This window comes from Anopheles aquasalis, chromosome Y (assembly GCF_943734665.1).
Source record: "Anopheles aquasalis chromosome Y, idAnoAquaMG_Q_19, whole genome shotgun sequence".
Taxonomy (NCBI): domain Eukaryota; kingdom Metazoa; phylum Arthropoda; class Insecta; order Diptera; family Culicidae; genus Anopheles; species Anopheles aquasalis.
The window spans coordinates 2,190,607-2,212,016 of NC_064879.1; the positions used below are offsets into that span (position 1 = coordinate 2,190,607).

General features: G+C 52.0%; 3 protein-coding genes across 8 annotated transcripts in view; 2 read left to right on the forward strand and 1 right to left on the reverse strand.

Moving 5' to 3' along the window:
* Nucleotides 1–21,410, reverse strand: part of LOC126579761 (la-related protein Larp4B) — a 41,335-nt gene that overhangs the window by 11,622 nt on the left and 8,303 nt on the right. For 2 of the 4 annotated variants that reach the window (XM_050243333.1, XM_050243332.1), the window contains exons 2-4: nucleotides 18,072–19,887; nucleotides 10,801–11,193; nucleotides 2,656–3,009 (exon numbers count right to left, since the gene is read on the reverse strand). In XM_050243333.1, the coding sequence (XP_050099290.1) occupies nucleotides 2,656–3,009; nucleotides 10,801–11,193; nucleotides 18,072–19,504 (2,180 nt within the window). In that variant the 5' untranslated portion in view covers nucleotides 19,505–19,887. Of the gene's footprint in view, nucleotides 1–2,655; nucleotides 3,010–10,800; nucleotides 11,194–18,071; nucleotides 20,182–21,410 lie in introns of those variants that run through there. The other 2 variants (XM_050243335.1, XM_050243331.1) reach the window with 2 other exon arrangements.
* LOC126579771 (cytochrome P450 4d8-like) overlaps nucleotides 1–21,410 on the forward strand; it is a 431,039-nt gene that overhangs the window by 4,069 nt on the left and 405,560 nt on the right. The gene's annotated exons all lie outside the window — the stretch shown is intronic.
* On the forward strand, nucleotides 624–2,522 carry LOC126579770 (cytochrome P450 4d2-like). Its single transcript, XM_050243355.1, has one exon. It carries the CDS (start codon nucleotides 728–730, stop codon nucleotides 2,258–2,260), a length of 1,533 nt encoding a protein of 510 aa, XP_050099312.1. The 5' UTR covers nucleotides 624–727; the 3' UTR covers nucleotides 2,261–2,522.

A 21,410-nucleotide genomic window follows, 5' to 3' on the forward strand; every position in this document is an offset into this window, starting at 1 on the left:
GTTTTCTTGGATTTTCCAAAAAACGGCTACACCAAACAAAACAAACTCACGTTAGTTTAATCCGTAACTGTTTTAAGCACATGTAGCAGAAAGCATTTGATTGAAACTTAATTATTCGTCTTTTTATAAGAAAAAAACTGGGTGGTGCTATTTTAATTTCCCTTGGGTGTATGACCACCCAATTCTGAAGATGCCAGAAAGAAATCAAAAGATGATAGAACAAAATGAAATATCAACCACTGATTAATCTTCATTTTTGGTATTTAAAACCCGGTAGTAACTTTTAATTACAAGAAACGCAATTACCAATGAAACAACCTAATAGTTAATGACTGAAGCATGCTTCAGCTGTTGCATCGATTCATGAATGGTTGCGATATCTCTTAAAACGCTAACTCCCTTAGTAAATATCAGTTAGCAATGCGTGCGCTATCTCTTGAACGTAAGGGAAATCTGTAAACTACGAACAGCGCGTCACAATACCTCCTGTGTAGGAGCACGAGTTCTAAGATCCGTCGAGCAGTGGGATCGAAGTGGCTCTGACATTGTTGCGTTTAATGATAACACGGTAAAACGCTAAATGTTATAGAGTGTCTCTTCTCGTGGTTTCCCATCGAGCACAACTTCATCAGTTAGTGGACATACGTTTGGGAGTGCAGTAGCTCATCCAGATCCCGCTGAGAGTGTTCACCGTTGCACGGTTCCACAATTCTCGATCCAGATCATTATGGTGTCGCTTGTAGTGCTTGTCTTCGCCTGCTGGCTAGTTTACTGCGCTGTGCAAGCATACCGCAAGCGGCAGCAGCTTCATTGTATAGCGAAAAAGTTTAGCGGTCCACGGCCGCACTGGCTCTTTGGCAATCTGCTCGAGTACCCCCGCCACGACATACCGGGCATCTTCGAGAAGATGGTGCAGCTGCACACCGACTACGGCAAGGATCTGTTCAACTGGGGACTGCTCAACAACCACATGTTGATCCTCTGCAGCACGGAGAACGTGGAGAAGGTGGCGATGGCGAAAAAGACGCAAAAATCAACGATCTACGAGTTCATCGAGGTGTGGCTGGGACAGGGATTACTCATCTCGAAGGGCGAAAAATGGTTCCAGCGCCGCAAGATCATCACACCGACCTTCCACTTCAAGATACTGGAGAACTTTGCCGAGGTGTTCAACAGTGAGGCGGACGTGCTGGTGGAGAACTTGCGCCAGCACGCAAACAGCGGCCAGGAGTTTGACATTTACGAGCCAATCTCGCTGTACGCCTTGGACAGCATCTGTACGACATCGATGGGCGTTGCTATTCACGCGCAGCGCGATCCCACGAACCAGTACGTGCGTGATGTGAAGCGTATGAGTGAGCTCATCCTCATGCGCATCTTTCATGTGCTGGTGTCCTACCCGCAAGTGTACTGGTACCTGATTCCGCATGCATGGGAACAACGGAAGCTGATCGGTCGGCTGCATGCCTTCACCGATGCCGTCATACAAAAGCGCCGCAAGCAACTGCTGGGCAGCAAACAGACCGGTCGCACCGTATCCTTTGATGTGAACGAGGAAAATCTTTACTCGAAGCGTAAGGAAACGTTTCTGGATCTGCTCCTCAATGTGACCGTCGACGGGCAACCGCTCAGTGATCTGGACATTCGTGAGGAGGTGGATACGTTCATGTTCGAGGGACACGATACCACCACCTCGGGCATCGCCTTTACCTTCTATCAACTCGCTAAACATCCCGACATCCAGGAGCGACTGTTTCAAGAGATTGTCGATACCCTGGGACCGGACTACCGTACCGTTCCCCTTACCTACAGCACGCTCCAGAACTTTAAGTATTTGGACATGGTGGTGAAGGAATCGCTTCGACTACTACCGCCAGTCTCCTTCATAGGGCGCCGCTTGGTGGAGGATCTGGAACTGAACGGTGTGACCGTACCGGCCGGCACTGACATCACCATACCGATCTACGTGATCCACCGCAATCCCGACGTGTACCCAGATCCGGAACGGTTCGATCCGGAGCGCTTCGGTGATGAGAGCACGCAACGCCGCGGACCGTACGATTACATACCGTTCAGCATTGGCTCGCGGAACTGCATTGGCCAGCGGTATGCGCTGATGGAGATGAAGATTGGCCTCGTGCGGATGGTTTCCCACTACCGGATACACCCGGGCGACACTATGCACGAGGTACGCCTCAAAACGGACCTGGTGCTGCGGCCGGACAAGGGCATACCGGTGCGGCTTACCACAAGACGGTAGAGCACCCTTCACCGACACACGCGCCACAGCCTTTCGCTAAATATAAGCACGAGAGCAGGGTAGACATGGGCGCTATGAAAGAATGCATTAGCCCGCTGACCTCGGCGCGCAGATGGAAAGAAAAAAACGCCACACCGAAACGCGAAAGGTCATTGATCTAGCAGGGTAGAATCTAGCCACTCTAAGAAAGGAACCTGTTGGCATACTCTGAATATTCTATGATGTAGTCTTGGCAAACAAAACCTCCACACTCGCCCCTCCATTGCTCCATCTGTTGACTACTTGTGGCCCATTTATGTGTGTCTGCTGAGTTTTCTAACATTAAAAGGGACATGTCAGCGACTAAATAGAGCGTAAAAAGGGGGGGGGGGAGGGGGGGGAACGGGATCACTTACCTCATCTGTCGGTTGTAGGATGACGGTGAAACCCCGTAGACGGCGGCCATGCTGGAGTTCCACTGGTCTGGGTGCAACTGCTGCTGCTGCTGCTGCTGCTGCTGGAGCTGCTGCTGTTGTTGTTGTTGATGGCCGGGCAACGCGTCGTACTGTTGATTGAGTGCCGCCGACGTAATGTATGTGTCTAGGGCCGAGTTGTTGTTATCATAGCCTCCTCCGCCACCCTCGCCGACACTGCCGGCACCGAAGTGAATCAGGTTCTGGCCACCGTACAGGTGCAGCGACTCTGGCGGGCTGATTGATTGTGGTTTGCTGCTTTGAAAGAAAGTGACACGAACCTTCGAGCGCTCTACTCTGCTCCGACCACGCGCAAACAGAGCACCAGAGAGAGAAAGAGAGAGAGAGAGAGGGAAAAAAGGGAGAGAGAGAAAACGAGAGGGAAGGTAAAGCGTATATCACAACAAACTAGAACTAAGCTGCTGCTGCTGTTGCTTTATGCACTACTGGAGCACGCACACAAGCGCACGTACGCACACAAACCACTACACAGAGCTATTCTAAGTGGAGGGCAGCAGTAAAATCGATAACCTTCGGCCTAGCAACTGGTTCACGAGGGCAGTAGTGTCGTGTGATGTCACCACCACGCCGTGCCTTTCTCTCCTACCACACAACACCGTAATCGTTTTGCAAGTCAAACGGCAGCTAGCGGCGTCCGATCGATCGGGCGTTGGCGCCTGAATGGCGGCAGCGGGAACACGCAAGGATGTTGTCGGTTGGGACCGCACCACCGTTGGGTTATGGCACCGTAAATGTAAGTAACAAACAGACCATACCCAGCGTATCCATTATCATTGAGCCAACAAACGCCTTTTGAGCCTTTAAGCGGTTTGATTGGGCAGGGAGGGCGTCCTTAGCTTCGAGCACACCATCTTCAGGTTGGGTGTCTAGTAGAGTGAGCTTGACAAACGCCATATTGTGCAGCCACTACCACTCGAAGGGGTTCCGCCACAGGTTCCCACCAACAGTTAAACTGGGACCGGGACCCCGGGAGCGATCAACCGGAGCGGTGTTTGCGGAGAGGGCGACTGCACCCGGACTGAACAATGCCGATGAGATGATCTCATCGGTATGCGAACGCACCGACGCACTACCATCAATGCTACAGCGAAACAAACGAACGAATAAACGTTTGAAATGTGGTGCCAGGCGAGCTGGATTGACTAGATTTGGTCCAGTGGCCTTGGCGAATGGAGATGAGTTTCGCTGTCGGTATTGTTATCAGTTCATTAGCATCCTTTCGAATATCTCCGCTCCGCTCCGCTCCGCACTCCACACTTGAGACGCGCGCTTCGCACACACTAGCATGTGCTCGTGCAAGAGGTGCCTGCCACTGGGGTGATTTCACGGCGAAGTGAAACCAGTAAGGGTCGATGTCAAGGGTAAATTAATCTAGAATATTTATGTCCGGTCCAGGTGCGCAACTGCGCAGTTTTGCGCGCGCGCGCGCGCGCGCGCACCCAGAAACTCACACATTAACACATCGCAGACGTACGTCGTCAAACTCCCGCGTACACGGTGCAAAGCTTCGGTCAACACTGGCTGCACGGCGGTGAGCGCAGCCAGCGGTTGGACCCGGCCCGACGTGGACGTCGACGTCGGCATTGCATCAGCAGCAGCGGGTTGTTGGGGGTTCGCCCACATACCACACTTTCACGGCCTTTCACGGTGAGCAGTGCATGATGTCATGTCGAAACCACGAAAGCTGCGAAGGCTAGGGAGGGTGTGTCGCAGGCGAAAAAGAAGAAGCAACAGCACCAACACCAGAAATCAGAAATTAGCAACATTGTCTGGTCCAGCGCGCATCCATACCCACACTCACACACCCAGACACACGCGTTCACCCTCCGGTGATCTCGCTCGCCATCCATGATGTCATCGAGGGCAAAGGGGTTGTTGTTGTGTAGCGATGTATGACGCTCCCACAAATCCCCGTTAGTGCCGTGGTCATGCACAAGCAACCGGAAACAGCTGCTCACCCTTTCCTCACCACCACCGGGGGGGTTTGTGCGCACGAAACCCTTGCCCGAAAAACCAATCCCTTAAGTAGCGGAACCCCCCGCAAGGTGATGATGACGTAACGCGCTCGTCCTGATGGTGCGTGCAGTTTCTTGAAGATCCGCAAACTTCGAACAAAACCCCTATTGTTCCAGCCTGTGCTGCCCGCCTGCTGCTGTGTAGTTCAAAGTACCGTTCCACGACGACACCGCTAGCCCACCCCCTACCCCACCATCAACAGCAGCTACGTTTCTGCGACGCTTTGAAACATCTGGGGACGCGCGCGTCATGATGACCTCAGCGGGGTCTGCATCCGCTCAACCACAACACTGGATGCACCACCTTCCCACCCGTGGGAGGGAGGGAGTGGCACCAAGCTAAACCATTCGGGAAGGTTAGGGAACCGCCCATCGGTAGTAACAACAAAACACAAGCTGGCACTACTACTTCCGTTTTTTGGGGAAATGTTTGGAAGGGAAGAGAGAGAGAGAGAGAGAGAGAGAGAGAGAGAAAAAAAAGGGCACGGAATGGAGGAATGGATCGCAGGCAGGCGGAGGCAGTTTTTGTAGGTTAGGCGTCTATTTATAGTGTTCGACATCATCATCATCATCGTTGCGCTGCGCTGCGCACTTCGCTCTGCCATTGGCCAGCGTGCGTGCGTGTACTGTCTGTCCGTGTGTTTGTGGCTGGGAAAGGGCTAGTTGGGAAACACCTAAAAAAAAAACAAAAAAAACAACGCCAGTAGAATGGCCGCTCGCTGCGATGGATTGCGCCGCTATCAAAATCCATCGACCAGCACACAAGCACCGCCTCGCATGCTCGTGTGCGTTCCGGAATAAACCCCCCCCCCCCCCCCGGGTGGCGCTGGCGCTGTTTGCTGGCTGGTGTGCTCGATTAAGATTTAGGGGACCGGGGTCAACAGGCGTGTTAATTCAAACATTCCACAGCGTAAAGCGATCTTTATCCACGCTATCCAGATATCATCCGCAAGGGAAGGGTCTTCGGAGCATCGCGGAGCGTACAAGTCGGTGCTCCGTTGACCAATCTCCTCCGGTCCCCCCTTTGCCACCGGGAACGCGCCACGGAGCGATGGGCACTGGGTGCACCAATTAATTCAATTGATGCAAGAGCTGCCCCCTCCGCCGTCCATCCCTCATCCGTCCAATTCGCTAGGGTGGACCGACATTCCAGCACCAGAAATGACGCCACCAACATGCGATTCCAATTGCAACCCTGCGCCCCGTGGAAGGAAGCAGACTGAAGGGGCGCGCCAAAAAGCAAAAAAAAAACAACAAACCAAAAAACACGGACGGGCGGACGAGGATTCGCTTGGCCTCCGGAGTGTCACACAGACGCACACCAGCATTTTCTACGCGGAGGGGGGGGGGGGGGGAAATAAACACCACCACCAATAAACACCCGCACGCAACGCAGGAGAAGGTCGTCACGGTTGTCCTCTAGCTGGTGCGTGGTGGCGGTGACATCATTGCCGTGCATCATCATCATCATCATCATAATCATTCGCTTGGATCAGATTGGAATGGATCGAACTCTCCAAAACACGCACCCACCCCGCAAACGGGACACACTGTAGGCGCTGGTTGGTTGGCCTGCGAATGGCTTAAGTGTGTGTATTGGTGGGTAGTGCACCAGGACTCCGCACTTTGCGTCTAGGGCCCAACAAAGCGCACCGCCCGTTTTGGCTTGCGAGGGGGCCCCCCATTTTACATCTGTTTGACCTTGAATGTATCGACTAAAGCGGTAGCGTGTGGCTGTGCGTCTGGGACAGGGAACCACAAGATCACCACTGGCAAGGCACGCCGCACTTGATGTGCCACCAGATGTTTTAGTGTTTTTTTTTTGTTTTGTTTTGCTGCTTCCTCAACCCCAATGCACCATCGCCCGGCACAAAACGCTTTTACTTTATCGCTTTCCTTGGCTGTGTTTTATCGTTGGCTTTGTAGCGCTGGCAACGGTGGCTCGGTTGGCAACAGTTTTCGGACTGGAGTAGCGTCTTTTAAGTGGGGGAGCTGACTGCTTTGGTGACATTCTCTCTCTCTCTCTCTCTCTCTCTCTCTCTCTCTCTCTCTCTCTCTCTCTCTCTCACACACACTCTCTCTCTTGCACTAGCTATCGTGGCGTGACCTTGGCCGCACCTCTATCTTTCACTCGCTAGCACCACTTGGGCCTGGTCTTTCCGTTTTCGGACCACACCACAACCCTTCCCTTGAGATGCAAAGTTCAGCGTCGAAGTAAGATGACGCTGAGCAGGGCCTGGAACCAGAAAACCCACCGCCGAAAACTGTTGCTTGTTGACCTCGCGCCGTGCGCACAGTGCGACAGCGACGACTGTTGCTTAACGGGTTTTTTTTGGGGCGTTTTGTTTTCTGGGGTTGCGCGTTCTCTGCGTTCGGCTGACGGTGGGCTGATTGAAGAACGATCGAACGAACGAACGATTGTTGCCAGGCGGAGAAGCAGAAGTAGTAGTTGTTGTTGTTGGCCGGTGGCCTCACCGAAGCAGACCGCAAATCGATCCGTAGAGGGACCGGGAACAACGCACCGGGCATGTTCCAGGTGTTCCAGCATGCGCGTGTGTTTTATGTGTGTTTCTGATGCTGTCTGTTTGTTGGGTTGTTGGCATGTTTGATGTTTTGCTGATGGTTCCCTGGTCGGTCGCCTAGCGCGTAAGCGGCCACCACCTTTTCCCACACATGCACACGAACACAGACGGACATCATATAAATGCGTCTCGCCGCCCTCACCCCTGGTGTCCTGGGATCGCTAGCTTCTGCTTAAGGCTGTGTTCTGTGGCCCTTTTTTCCTCTTTCACACTATACCATGCACATCCATACACACATACACACACACACACACACACACAGACAGGCACGGCTCCCATACAGCCACGTACGTGTACGGACGCAATCGAAACGCACACCATCACGCATTCGCATATTTCACTCGCCATACATTTCCTCCGTGGGACTCTCGAACGGGACTATCGAGTATGGCGTTTTACGGGAAAAACGGGCACGCACAATCCACACAAACACACTGGGTACACACATCCATAGAAGCACACACCGGGGCGGCCAGATTATTGGTGTCTTCCCTCGTAGGTGTATTGTGATGATTCTTCCGTTCCGTCCCCCCGCCAAAAAAAAAAAAAACAAAAAAAGTGACGCCCCGGGGGGGGTGCCCGCGCACCCACCATCATGGTGGTACACACGGCTTGCCGCTTGCCGAGACACTCCCGGCGTACGTACCCGCTCGCTCCTAGATATCTAGACTCTGCGTTCTACGGCGTGGTTTCTGGTGTTTTTCGAATCTCGAACAGCGATCGAAGCGCTGAATTGAACAGGAAACGGAACGGTCGTCGTCGGAGAAACAGCAGCACCGCACACCGCTTGGGCGCACCGGCAGACAAAATTCGTGCCGCGGAGATGAGCTGAAGATGAGAGAGATGGGGAGACTAACTCTGGGCCGCAGCAGGAGCGTAACGCGGCCTGGATCTGCGCCAGCCGCTCCGTTTAGGGATGTTGGTTAGGGGTGCGCATTGTTGTTGGTGTGTGTTGCTGGGGTCGCTGTGGTTTCGCTGTGTGTGCCCAGCACCACCAGCAGCACCGAACCGAAGAACCGACGAGGCAGAACGCAACGCACGGATGAGCGGCCAAAGGGAGACGGCGACAGCAGTCGTACACGTTCCCTCTCCCGGGGAAGGCCCCTTTAAGGCACTCACGCGCACTCATCAGGCATCATGGCGGAAGCGGAAGGACGAGCGGGACGAGGAAAATGGCATGCACACAGGCACACCGGGGCAAGGAGGCAGCGCGTATACGCATGTACATTACTGTGTCAAGAAGGGGCGGTGCAAGGTAAAGTAGTGGTGACCGCGAGACCCGTGCCCGTGCCCGTGAGTGCCACCACCACGGGCCTGTATTCGTATTTCAAACCCTTCATACGCAGTCAACTCTATGGTGACAATTTATTTATGATTTGCTGCGCGTCGACCCAATGGTAGAGATCTGCCAAACTTTTACTGCCCCACCTGGCGGGCTAAGCACCCTGTACAAAATCGGGCATTTTTGCCCGCCAGGAAGGTTTCCAGCTTTGTGGATGATTGCTTAAAAATTGTACAAGGTGCGCCATCATGTAGGTATCCTATTGTAAAGTTGAATAACTCACTGTCATTTTTCAATCGATTTTAGAAAATAAACCAGTTTTATTTAGGTTATTCCATGCCATTTATTGTGCCATACTCAAAATATGATATTCGATCAAATGACCGGCTTCAATCGACATACAAAAAAGAGGCTCTTTTACGGGCATTTTACATGGTTTTGACAACATTTAGGGAGTTATTAGGCAATTTCAGCTCCAATGTTTGCTCTAAATTGTTTCATAGTCTTCGGTTTGTTGGCATAAACCTTAGTTTTAGAAATAGAACCACAAAAAAAGGCAGCGCCGTGATATGCGAAGGAGGAAACCACAATTTACTCATCATCCATTGCACGATCGCAGTTTCACCATCGACCGATTGTTTTCAATGTAAAGTGTGACAATTTCAGTCCGCTCTTTTAACGTGAAGTGAAGCATTACTAAAATGGCCTAGACTGAAGTTTCAGAAACTGTCCTATTTAGCAAAATCTACTGAAAAATGACAGTGAGTTATTCAACGTTTAAAATAGGATACTTCCTGATGGCGCTCCCTGTATTCCTGATTGATCATCGTATGATCGGGAACATGGCCGGCAAATGGCAATTCTCGGTACGAATCCGCCGTAACGGTAGCCAGCAGCCGGGCATCGAAGGGTTGCGTCGCTTTAATGTTTACTCTTCGAACCGTCACCCCATTCCTTACCCTATCCCTATCCCTGGCGCTGAACGCGGGCGCTGTTTCTAATGGCAACAGTGCGCACCCCTCTCTTTTCTACGAAGTTGATTATGTCATTTTGAGTGGGGGAACTCACGTGAGTGGCTCATCCTTTGAAAAGAGAGAGAGAGAGAGAGAGAGAGAGAGAGAGCGCGGAGAGAGAGAAAGAGCGCAAAAAGACAAAGAGAGCTGAAGCAACCCCGTTTCATCCACCCTTCGATGACGGTCACCCCCTTCCTCTTTTTCCTTAACGCCCCCCGCCTCCCCTCATCCCCTGCATTGAATGGGAAATTTATTGACATGGTTTGCATCGCCTTTTCTCCCTCGCTCGTCCCCACCACGCAGGGTCTATGGGTTTGCGCCTCCATCAACTTCCCCAAACCACCCCCTCTTCCTTTGCTTTCCCTGTGCTGTTTATAGTTTTCCACTCATCGCCCCCCCCCCCCCCTCGCTTTGAACATGTGCGTCCATGTGAGTGTGTTTTGTTTGATAATAATTTAAAAATAGCTTCCGAAGTGTGCCTGAAGTAATTGAAGGTTCTGACCGCATTTGATAAATTGCTCATCGGCATCGGGCATTTCGGATAAACACATAAACAAACGAGTACTTCTGCGCGGTAACGAACCATTCAAACGGGGGGGAGGGGAGGGGGATCGATAATGGATAAACCATCCCACTGAACCCCCCCCCCCCTTTTTCCCTCGATTCTAAGGGGAGCGGGGGTTCTTCAGCGTGCATTCCGCCCGCCCTAGCTCGAATTGTGATCGCGATCGATCCAACCATGCGTGATGGTTTTGCCCTCGAAAGCTGATCGAACCATCGGACGGGCTTCCCGCACCGTGAACCCCAGGTCCCCCTCTGGGCCATCCCAGGCATTGGCAGCTCGTGGGAATCGATTGGATCACACAGCAGCAACAGCAGCGGCCCACTACACGGTGTACGGTTGGCGACGACGACAAACGGGCAATCAACTCTCGCAACCTCTTCGCCCCCTCAAACCCCTTTTTGATTAGCGGCGCAAAGGCCCCGACCGATCGCTAGCGCGAAATCAGCATAATGAGGTTGTTCCGGTACGGTGGTTCGCAGTTATGTCACGTAAAGTGGAGCACACCACTGCCACGCTCGTCTGACCAGCTCGCCGAGCTGAAATGCGCCGGTGCGATCGGATGGTGGTCCTGGTTTGTGATGGGCCAGCCATGGGCCATGGGTCTACTTACTCTTCCTGCAGCTCGATGCCGCTGTCATCGTGCAGACGGCCGGCGAGAGCACCGTCCGGTTGGCAGTAACCACCACCACCCGGGTGATACTGTTGCGGATGGTAGGGCTGGTACGCGGTATGCTGGCTGGGGTGGTACGGTTGATGAAGCGGCTGCGGCGGTCCCGGTAGATGATGATGATGATGCAGGTGGTGAACGAGCGGTCCACCGTTGGTGGCTGCGGCGCCGGCGCCGGCGGCGCCAGCTGCACCACTGTGTACGGTTGTGTGGCCGGCCCCCAGCAGCACCGCCGGTGACTGGCAAAACTCGCGCTCGGCATGCTCCGGTAGCGGTGTCGGCGTCTCGAACACCAGCGTCTCCACCATCGAGCCCTTGGACGAACCGAATGATACTCTGTCGGGAAAAGAAAAACGGGCGAGATCGAACAAAAGAAACGATCAGAAAGAATGCACACAAACAAAGGAATGCACGGGTGCACAACAGGGAACACGGTACTTTCTAACGGATGGCGGAGAGAGAGAGAGAGAGGTAAACCAAAAACTTCACAACCTTGGTGGGCAAGCTTCCCCCCTCCCCCGCGGCAAAAACAGTGCCATTTTGTACTCCGTGATAGGCCGTGAATGGTCTAATTGTTTTGATTTCTCCAGTGCAATGGCGATCGGGCATGTGATTGGTTCTTGGGGGGGCGTCTACCTGGCACACTAATTGGCCTCGAGCGCATCATTGGCACACTATCAGTTGCTTTGTGCTCGGCGGTGGCGGAGAAGAAGAAGAAGAGGAAGAGGGAAACGAAAATTTCGCAGAAAAATTCGTACGCTGCCCAGGTAGCAACAGGTAGCCTTCAAAGCGCTCCACCATTTTACGCTTTTTTTGGGGGGGGGGGGGGGCGGGGCGGTGAGGTTCACCGATCGATCCGATAAAAGACTGGAAGTGGCGACCGCAAACGCGGCGGCGGTTACAATATTGATTGAATCAGCACAAGTGTGTGACGCTAACGCGATGCTCCCCCCCCGAAAAGCGTTGTAGTTCATGCGTCTCTCTCTCTCTCTCTTCGTCTCTCGCTCTCTGTGTGTGACGCATCCCATGGCCGTGCAGCTGGCAGCATGGCGCTGTCTGTTCCCAATCGATCCCAATCGGTTTGCCAAGCTAAATTTGGCTTTTATACAGCTTCCCGGCCAGCAGTAACACCATTCACGGGCCGTGTGTGAAATCGTGTACAAGCGGCGCGACGTTCCCGCTCCGCGCTGACGTCAGCCAGCGCTGCATTCGCTGCCCAGCACATCTGGCTCAGTCGCTGCCACAGTCAAGGCCAACCGCTGGTAGCTTCGTATGCGAAAAAAAAAAAGAGGGCCACAACCGGACTCTCCCGGACTCCCGCAGGAAACCCTGGCGGTTCTTGCAGACAAAACCACTCCGGTTGCGGACTCTTTCGCCACTTTCCGAACTGTGGCCGTGGGAAATTCTCAGCTACAGTGATGAAAAAGGGGTCGGGTGGAAAGGGGGGGCGGGGGCATGGTCTGATGCCTTCACTTTCCCTCTACCTTTTTTCCTCTTTCCACTCTCTACCCCTGCTAAACCCAAGCTCCTCAGACAGAGGCGGGCGCGCGCGCGCGCGATGCAGCGGAAAACATCTTAATGACAGACCTTCGACGCTGTGGTGGCGGCATCGTCGTCGTCACTAGGGAGAAAGCTGGCCCGTCTCGAATGGAGGAGAAAGAAATCGAAGAAGAAAATCGCCCATCACTCGACTGGACCGCCCTCCCGTCTAACCTCCTAACCTCGGTTCGTGGTTCCACCACTTTTTTTTCCAGTACGCCATCGCCCATCACCTTCAATTACGGACCAATTTGCTCGGACTCGGCAAACTCTTTCGCTCGTTCGCTCGCTCGCTCGCTCGCCTCCGATACTTCCTAACAATGTATCGCTCGTTGGCGGGGTGTTGGGGCGATGGTGGGCGGTACGCGAGAGTAACGTTAAGCAGCTCCGGATACAAACCACTATTCCGCTCCTTCCCTCCCTCCTCCTCCTCTCGAAACCGATTAGCGACGTGGCGGCCCACAGTCCGCATCATCATCCGCATCACCATACAGGCACTTCACGCGCACAAGACATTTCCACCTCCCCCTTCAATTAATGACCACCAAGTGAGGTACGGGCAGTGGCCCAGATTCGAATTCGGCGCGCCTGTGTTTGTCATGATCTCAAACTCCCCCCCCGGGGGCCAAGGCAGCACATACTTCCGGCAGCATCCGGGAGTTGGGAGTGAGTCACAGTGCCGCTTCGCAGCCGATCACAACCGCCAGCCAGCCATGACATCAGCGCGCACGGCGCGCCCCGCTCGCCGACATAATTGGAACTAATCGGGTTTACTCGGGACCCGGATCGGACCCAGCGTACACATTTATTTGACCAGTAAAATGCTTTAACAGCTGCCCACCGCAGCAGCACGGCGTGCTGGATGAGGAGGACAAATGGTTGATCAATCCAAAAGCGATCCGAAAAACATCTGCAATCGCTCGCGAGCGATCGAGCGCCACAAATAGTCTGTTTATAGCAACAGTAACGTCGTTGTCTTCGATTTTATCGTCGCCACAGCCGTCACCGAATCGCACCGCACGAAGGGGGGGGGGACTTGGGGGCCCGGAATTTGGCTGTCGGCCATCCTACCGCTCGATCAACGAACGACTGGATTTGTGTTGTTGTTGTGTTGTGCAGGGGGGTTTTTTTTTTGCTTTCGTTCTTTCTTTCCACCGGGTCAACCGGGCGCATCGTGACGCTAACGTTGGCCTTTCACTCACGCGCGGACACGTGACAGGGAGGGGGGGGGGGGGTATAATGGTATGAACGCTGTCATCTCACTGCCATCCCGCCATTTTATCCCGTTTGAAAGTGTAGCAGCAGCGGCAGCGGCAGCGGCGCAGAGTGAAGAAAAACAGCAAGAAGGGCATCGGCATCGAAATGGTAGATGCCGATGCAGATCGCGATGCAATGAAACAATCCCCCGCTCCTCCTCCTCCTCCCCTGGCAGGCCGGAAAGGCCACGAGTAACGGCGACGCGAGCTGCTGTGCGCCAACGGGAATCATTTTGCTCCATTGCTGCACCACAATACCGTGCCTCACTCGCTCTCTTTCCTGCGCGTTTTCTATCAAGTGAAAGATAAATAACTGCGCAAGAAAGCTAGAAACCTTCGGATGCACCACTTGCTGGCATCTGGGCGGACGGACCCCGGCTTCCGAGCGGTAATGCAATGGAAGAAAAATTACGTCCGGCGTGCGCACAATTATCGTGCCCCCCCCCCAGACAGCACGGTAGTCGTGACAGCAGCGGACAGCGCAGAGCAAGGAGCTCGCAACCTCAGCTTCACCTTTCACAGCACCACCACCCGTTCTTGCGAGCTCGCGAGAGATGGCGCAATGCACTCCGAAAAAGCGATCGGCAATGTCGGCCGGGTTGCGTAACCGGGTGGAGCAAGCCGGCCTTCGTTGCTCACCCAGCCGCATCCGAGGTGGCTTTCATTTTCGATAACGTGTTGCCGGGTTGCGCTGCGTTTGCGTTCATGTTTGCAGAACTTGCACGATGGCGAATCGTCGCGGGGGTGGTTACGCTGCCACACGTTGGCTTGGCGCACACGTCCGTCCATCCATTTGCCATCCGTCCCCCCCCCCCCCCCCCCCCCCCGAAAAAAACAAACAAACAAACTGCAAACAGCGCGCAACCACGCAATTGCGCAAACAGTGCGCGTTACCTCGCATCACGAGCTGCACCAAGCTGCACGGAGCGGGGTGGTGCGAATCGCACATTAAAAAACAAAAAAAAAAAGAACTCAGACAGGAGAGTTCAAAAGGCGAGCGTTCCGGCGTAATTTGTTGGAGAGGCGCGCGGGCACCGCATCGCTACTACGCTTAGAAGTAGGTCAGAAGGGCGGGGCACGGTTGTGAATTGTGTTCACTTGGCCGGACCGGATCTCGCTGGATCTCGCGGTTCTATATCTTCCATCGCGTAGTTTTTCCCTGGACGCATTTCACTTGCCGTGAAGCATGTGGAACGCGCACTGCGCTGCCCGGATGGATCCAACCGTTTTCCAAACCAAACACATGCCCCACTTCACCCCCTTTTGCCTACCCAGTTAACAACCAAAGGGGCTAAATGGGGCTGCCAGTAAATTAGCGCAAAAGCAGCCGAGTAACACGCGCTCGACATGTGGCGAGTGCCGAGTGGGTGCGATGCACCGCATGTTCTAGACCTAGCTAGCTAGCTAGCCAGCTAGCCAGAATTCTAGATCCACTTGCGATGCGATGTTGCGATACCAACAACCGCTTGGCGATAGAGAGAGAGAGAGTGAGAGAGAAAGCTGCCACAACTGCCACAGTTGCGACGAAGCGAAGAGCACACGCCGTGTCCAATATATTCTCATACAACTTCAATCATTTATATTTTCTTTACGGGTGGACCATTCTTCTTCATCAGAGCGTTTTCAATGTAAGGAATCTTACAGTAATCGATTAAAAAATATTTCTCATAGTAACTTCGCTCACAACTATTTTTAAGAGCATTAATCCCTTCTCAAGTCCCTCGCACGTGGCACGTACGACTTGCATAGGACCCATTTTTGCCCATTTTTTTGGGATTGTAAAACTTGGAACACCTTAAATGTGGCCGCATCAAACAGGACACAGCTCAGGCCAGAAATAAGTTAAACACATGGTAAAGGTGTCATTTTGCAGGTATTTTATCTAGCTATCCATAAAAAAATAGCGATTAAATTATATTGGGTCACGTTGCGTATTCATTTACGCACTTTGGATTTTATGCGGCACATCATTTTCTGTACACTAGTGGAAGAAGTCTCATTGGCCATTTTTCCCACCATTTCTACATTACAGCTGGATATTTTTATTATTTTATTATTATCGTTCCTTAAGGTTTTATCCCATAATAGCTCAATATAAAGGTGTTGGACGATGCTATGGGCAAATTGGTGGATTGAAAAACCTTGGTATGAAATCAACGCTGTTGTTCCGCTACCAATTTATGATCTCTGTGCTGTAATGGAAGCTTGCCAAGTCGGGCCAGAACTTAACGGGACTTAAGAACTTTATGAGACTTACAAAAATGTAGAATTGACATTTTTCAGGCATTCTCCTCTGTAAAAATGGCCCGTCATGAACACTCTTGTTTTCAAACCACAACTGCAGTTCGCTTGCCAAATGAGCAGTTTACGGGCGATTTTATCTGCGTGAATGAGCTAAAACCTTACTTTCGTATTCCCTCTACGATTGCTAAAGTCAAGTCAAATTTGTCTGCTTGTTTTTGGCAAAATGCAGTTTTACGTGGGTGCAGACCTTTCTTTTCGCCCTTCGTGTTCCATCGGCGATAACTTTTGAAGGTATGGTTCGATTTTAGCAAATTTTCTATCACTAATAGAAAAGACTGTAACCTTTAAAAAGACACCAATAGAGTAGGAAAGCGACCACTAGGGGCACTGCAGTGAGTAGAAGAGTGCGGACAAATTCAAGGTGTTCCAAGCTTTAAACTGAATCAAACTAGCCAGTCTAGGTTCGTTTAGTGTCAATAATTGTATGACCAAACGAAAAACTCCACTGGCAAGCCATTCATTCTTCGCTAAAAATCTGGTTCAATTGTTCCTGCACCAGTTTTAAACCAACATCGCTCCTCCGAAGGCGCTCCATGTGGATGGAACACATTATTGTCGTCCCGTATAATGTTTCTAAGCTTAATTTCACCACTTTCTCTAAACCATCTGTTTTATAATACCTTTAGGCGCTCATTCTCCCAGGCGGTATCGCTTCTAGACGTGACGCCTCTAGGGTTCGTCTATACTATTCGAATAGTTTCGAAAACAAAATCAATCATTTTTTGTTCCAATTTACTTTATTTTACCTGTATCACAACCGACTTACCCTTGTTAATAATATAATACGATTAGCAGGAAGAAATTATTGATGCACAATCGGGGCGTTATAACCGTTTTTCAGATCCAACCGGTTAGAGCCGATGCTCGGTGTAAACAAAACGCCTACTGTCGATCACAAAAATGCACACGACAGTAGGCGTTAGTGAACACCAAAATGAACACAAACAAGAACCAAATGAATGACGCCTGGGAGACTAGAGGCGATAACGCCTGGGAGCTAAATGTAACTTAGGTGACATTTTTTTTTGCCTTTTTAAATCAAAAAAGGAGTAATTTGCCCCCCCCCCCCCCACTCCGGGACCCTCACGCTATGCGCATTTTGAAAACCTGGGGATTTTCTTCTTAGGTCATCTGATACATTCTGGCCCACAATCCATCGTTTTTGGACAGTTCAAGGCCGACAGTGCTCTGCTAACTGTTTTTTTCTCCTGCTCTGCTTTCTTCTTCTTCTCACTGTTCCTGTCCCTGGTTTTGGGAACCGTCCTCCGGTCCGGCTCCCCAGGAGTTCCGAAAGATCGAAATCGATGCAACAACAACACAGAGAAACCCAGCGGAATGCTCGGTATACGGGTGCTACGGAGGTTCGGGATGTTGCGCCATGTACCTCGTGTGGCGCAGCGTTTGAGAGAGAGCGAGAGAGAGAGAGAGAGAGAGTGCGCTATTGCGCATTGGGAAAAATGGGGATTTCTTTCCCGGTTTTCCTCCAGGAGCAGCAGCAATAAAGCGGCGACCATAGGACCATAGGAGTCCTGTTCTCTACGTCCGTCCGCGGGCCAGGCCGAGCCCGACCAAGGTCACCCGAGACCCGAGTTGGCCGAATAGTCTCCTCCTCGTGCGATTCCTCCTTCTTTGTTCCTTTCCAGCAGGAGATCCTGCACCGCGGGGCTGGGGGGGGGGGGAGGGGGGCCTGCGACTTGATGCCCTTGAAAATGGCGACGTCATCTATCTCAATACATGCGTGAGTGTGTGAGCGTGTGTGTCGGACGGCGCATACGCAGTTGTGCCTCTACCACATCCTGCACAAGGACTACAAATGAAATGAAACCAGTGTACCGAGTGATTGAACAACTGCGTCAAGCTCCCGCGCCAAACAAACCAACAAAAAAAAAACAAACAAACCACCAGCCCCCATTCGGATTCGGGATACTAAAAAAAAAAAAAAAAAATTCGGATTCGGATTCGGATTCGGAAAAATCGGTGAAAATCGTGGTCATGGCATCATGGCTGCTGCTGCTGGCATCTGGCCAGACCTGCAAGCCCCCCCCCCCCCCCCTTGCATCCCTTACAACCCTAACAACAACAACAACAACAACAAAAAACAATCCCCTCACTCACCTTTTGAGTGTGACGCCACCCGTCTTGCTCGGCAACTTGCTAAGCTTCAGCTTGCGGCCACCCTGCTGCTGCTGCTGCTGCTGTTGGGTGGCATCGGTTGCCACCGTTCCCGGGCGGCCACCACCCCCATCAACACCACCACCACCGGCACCACCACCGGTCACCGAGTCCGAGTCCGAACCGAACGATACGTCGGTGGTACCGCCGGTTTCCATCGCCGCCGCCGCCGCCGCCGTCACTTCACTGATTCCGATACGCCCTTCCGGATCGTCCGCGGTGGTGGTCCGCAGCGCCACTGACGTTGTTGGCACCGGGCCCGGATTACCGTTCAGAGCGTTCGCTTGGCCGCGTCGAACTGCGCCGGCACCACCACCACCACCACCACTGCCGTACGGCACCACTACTGCTGCTGCACTGGTGGATTGCTGGTGCGCTGGGTTGGCGAGGATGGTGAGGCCCGGACCGCCAACGCCACCACAACCGTTCGTTGCCGTCGTGGTCGTCGTCCCCGTCGATGGTGCTCGGAAGCCACCATTACTGCCACTGGGCGGCTGCTGATTGTTGCGATTGTGCCGCAGCAGATACTGCTTCCGGTGCTGCACCGGCACCTGATCATCCTCCTCTTCCTCTTCCTCTTCCTCTTCTTCTTCTTCCTCTTCTTCTTCTTCTTCGTCCTCCTCTTCGTCCCTGTCGTTCACCGCACTGTAACCGTTGTGGTTGTAGCTGCTCACACCGTTCGCATTCACACTACTACTGTTGCTGTTGCTAGTGTTGTTGCTGCCCGTACCGGTTCGTGTGGTTAGGGTGGAACCGCGTCCACCCCCATTGCTGTACTTCAATACACTGGCCAAACCACCACCGCCACCCCCGTGCGGGGCCACATTCCCGTTCACCACGATCAGATTGTTAAAGTTTTTGTCACTCTTCACCTGACGGTCACGTCGGCTGTGTTGGTAGGAGTGCAGCAGTGTCGTCCTTTCGTCGCACACCGGCTGTTCACCGGCATTGTCAGGGGATGTGATGGAATCGTCGACACCGCTGCTGTTGCTGATCAGCTGATAGCGCCGGACCGTCGTCGTCGTCGGCTGTGGTTTGATCGTGGAAGGTGGCTTGATGATGGAGCGCGTTGGGATACCGGAACCCTTCTTTGGTACCTTGCTGGTCGGTGGACCGGAGGAGGAAGAGGAGGAAGAGGAGGATGAGGAGGAGGAGGAGGAACCGGATGATGCGACTGTACCGGCACCAACCGATGGCACCGCGGCCGAGGAGCCGGCTGCCACTGACGGTGCTGCTGCTGTGGTTGTTGTTGTCGTCGTTGTCGTTGCGGATAGATTGAGGTTTAGGTTGCGGGCTGCTGCTGCTGCCGCTGCTGCTGCTGTTACCGCCGACACCGTTGGCGATTTGTCCTCGACTGGCATCATGTAGGAGAGCATCGTGTACGGGTACTCTACTCGGTTCGGGCGGTCGGGCCCCTAGGTACGCCTTCTAGGCGACCTAGACAGCTGTCGGGCGAGAACTCCTCTGCTCCGATGCTTCCGATGCTGTGATGCAACTGTAAATGCCTGTTTTGCCTCCGTGTATGTGATGCAGTCACATACAAACGCACGCGCGCTGCAACGGTGCAACGTTTAAACCGCGACCACACTTGCTCTCTCTCTCTCTCTCTCTCTCTTTGGGGCGGTACGGTGCAAGAAGGACACACACTAAGAATGCACTATACCGTACACAAAAACTTCCGAAAAGCTTCTCTCGTTCAATCACTCTCTCTCTCTCTCTCTCTCTCTCTCTCTCGTTTTAGTATGATGCACACTATGCACTATGCGGAAAAGGGAAGAAACAGGTGGAAAAAAGTGAGATAATACTGCACCTCCCTCTCACCCACCACCATCAGCACCACTAAAAACCCTCGGTTAGTGGTGATGCAACTCCAGTCCAGTCCAGTCCAGTCCGCAAACCACCCACTCGCACTCGATGCACTCTCATTCTCGCTCGCCCGCTCACTGTACCGGAGCACTATATGCAGTTCTTGCATCGCCCCACCTCCCCAACACCAACACACACCAACAATGCCAACTGGCAGTAGTTCCAAAGCATGGGCCGCAAGATCCACCTGAGGATGAAGGAAGAAAATAACAAATTAGTGTTCTGAATGGTAATCTGTCTTCAGTGCCGTTTTTAGCCTCTTGGGGACCCTGGGTACACTATGATAACGCTCCCTCCCTCCTCCTTTTTTATGTTTCCTAGATTGAAGTTACGGAAATTCATTTATTAACTCAAATTCAATTGACATCAACGATAAGGTATTCAAACGCTCTTGCTGCATGCAGTACACTTGTTAATTCATTTTTGATTCGGTTTTAATTTTAAAAAATATTGTTCTCCGCTACCAGTTAGTTACCATTAAACTTAGAAAAACTCGTAGAGCTGTCTCTACATTAGGAAAAGTGTCTTCGATTCGGTTTGCTTTCGGTATTTAATTTTATTTTTGTGGCTCATATTATTAATATTTTTCCTTGAATGCTTCTCCGCGTTTCATACAAGGCTCCGTGCAGCTCGCTACTTTAAAGAGCGTTTCCCTAAACCAACGCGTTTTCAAAGTCGGTACCCATCGTACCGCAAAAACTACTGGGCCGATCGATTTAAAATTTTTAACACATAATCTGTACACATTTTTTCAGGTAGCCTCGTCGAGATTTCATAAAAATTTGTGATACTTTTTTTTTAATAATTATGTAAAGCTCGATTTTTTTGTTGAATCGCAAAAAGCATCACTTTTTCAACACCAAAAATCTTTCAAAAATCGAAAAATAGAAAGATCAATCAAAATCTCTGCGAGCCTACCTGCATAAACTTATAATCTTTCAAACGAATACGCATTTGTATTTTTCTGATGACCCATGAAGCAGATTTGTAAGATTTGGCGGATTCAGATAAATCGGAATCCTTATTTTGAAAGTATTTTAGACCCTTAGAAATAAAAAATTCGCGATCTTTCGCGAAGGATGAGTCCAGGTTTTCTCTTTCTTTTTTGTAGTCATTATTTCACTCTAGGGGCTCCAACCAGCGTGAGGAAAATATATGTTTTTTTTTAAATATGTTTGATTTTCAAACAAAATATCAACCCCGGAGGGATTTTGAGGGCCCCAAACAGCGCGGGGCTCTGGGTCCCCGCCGGAGAAACGGGAAACGATGAAAGAAAAGACTCAAATCGCTTCGCTGAAAAGGGAATCACCTCTGCCTTATCAAAACCTCACTACAAATCTGACTCTCCAGCATCAAGGCACGCCAAACAGTGGATTTTGATGCGCAATTCGCTTCGTGCCTGACGTTGATCAGATA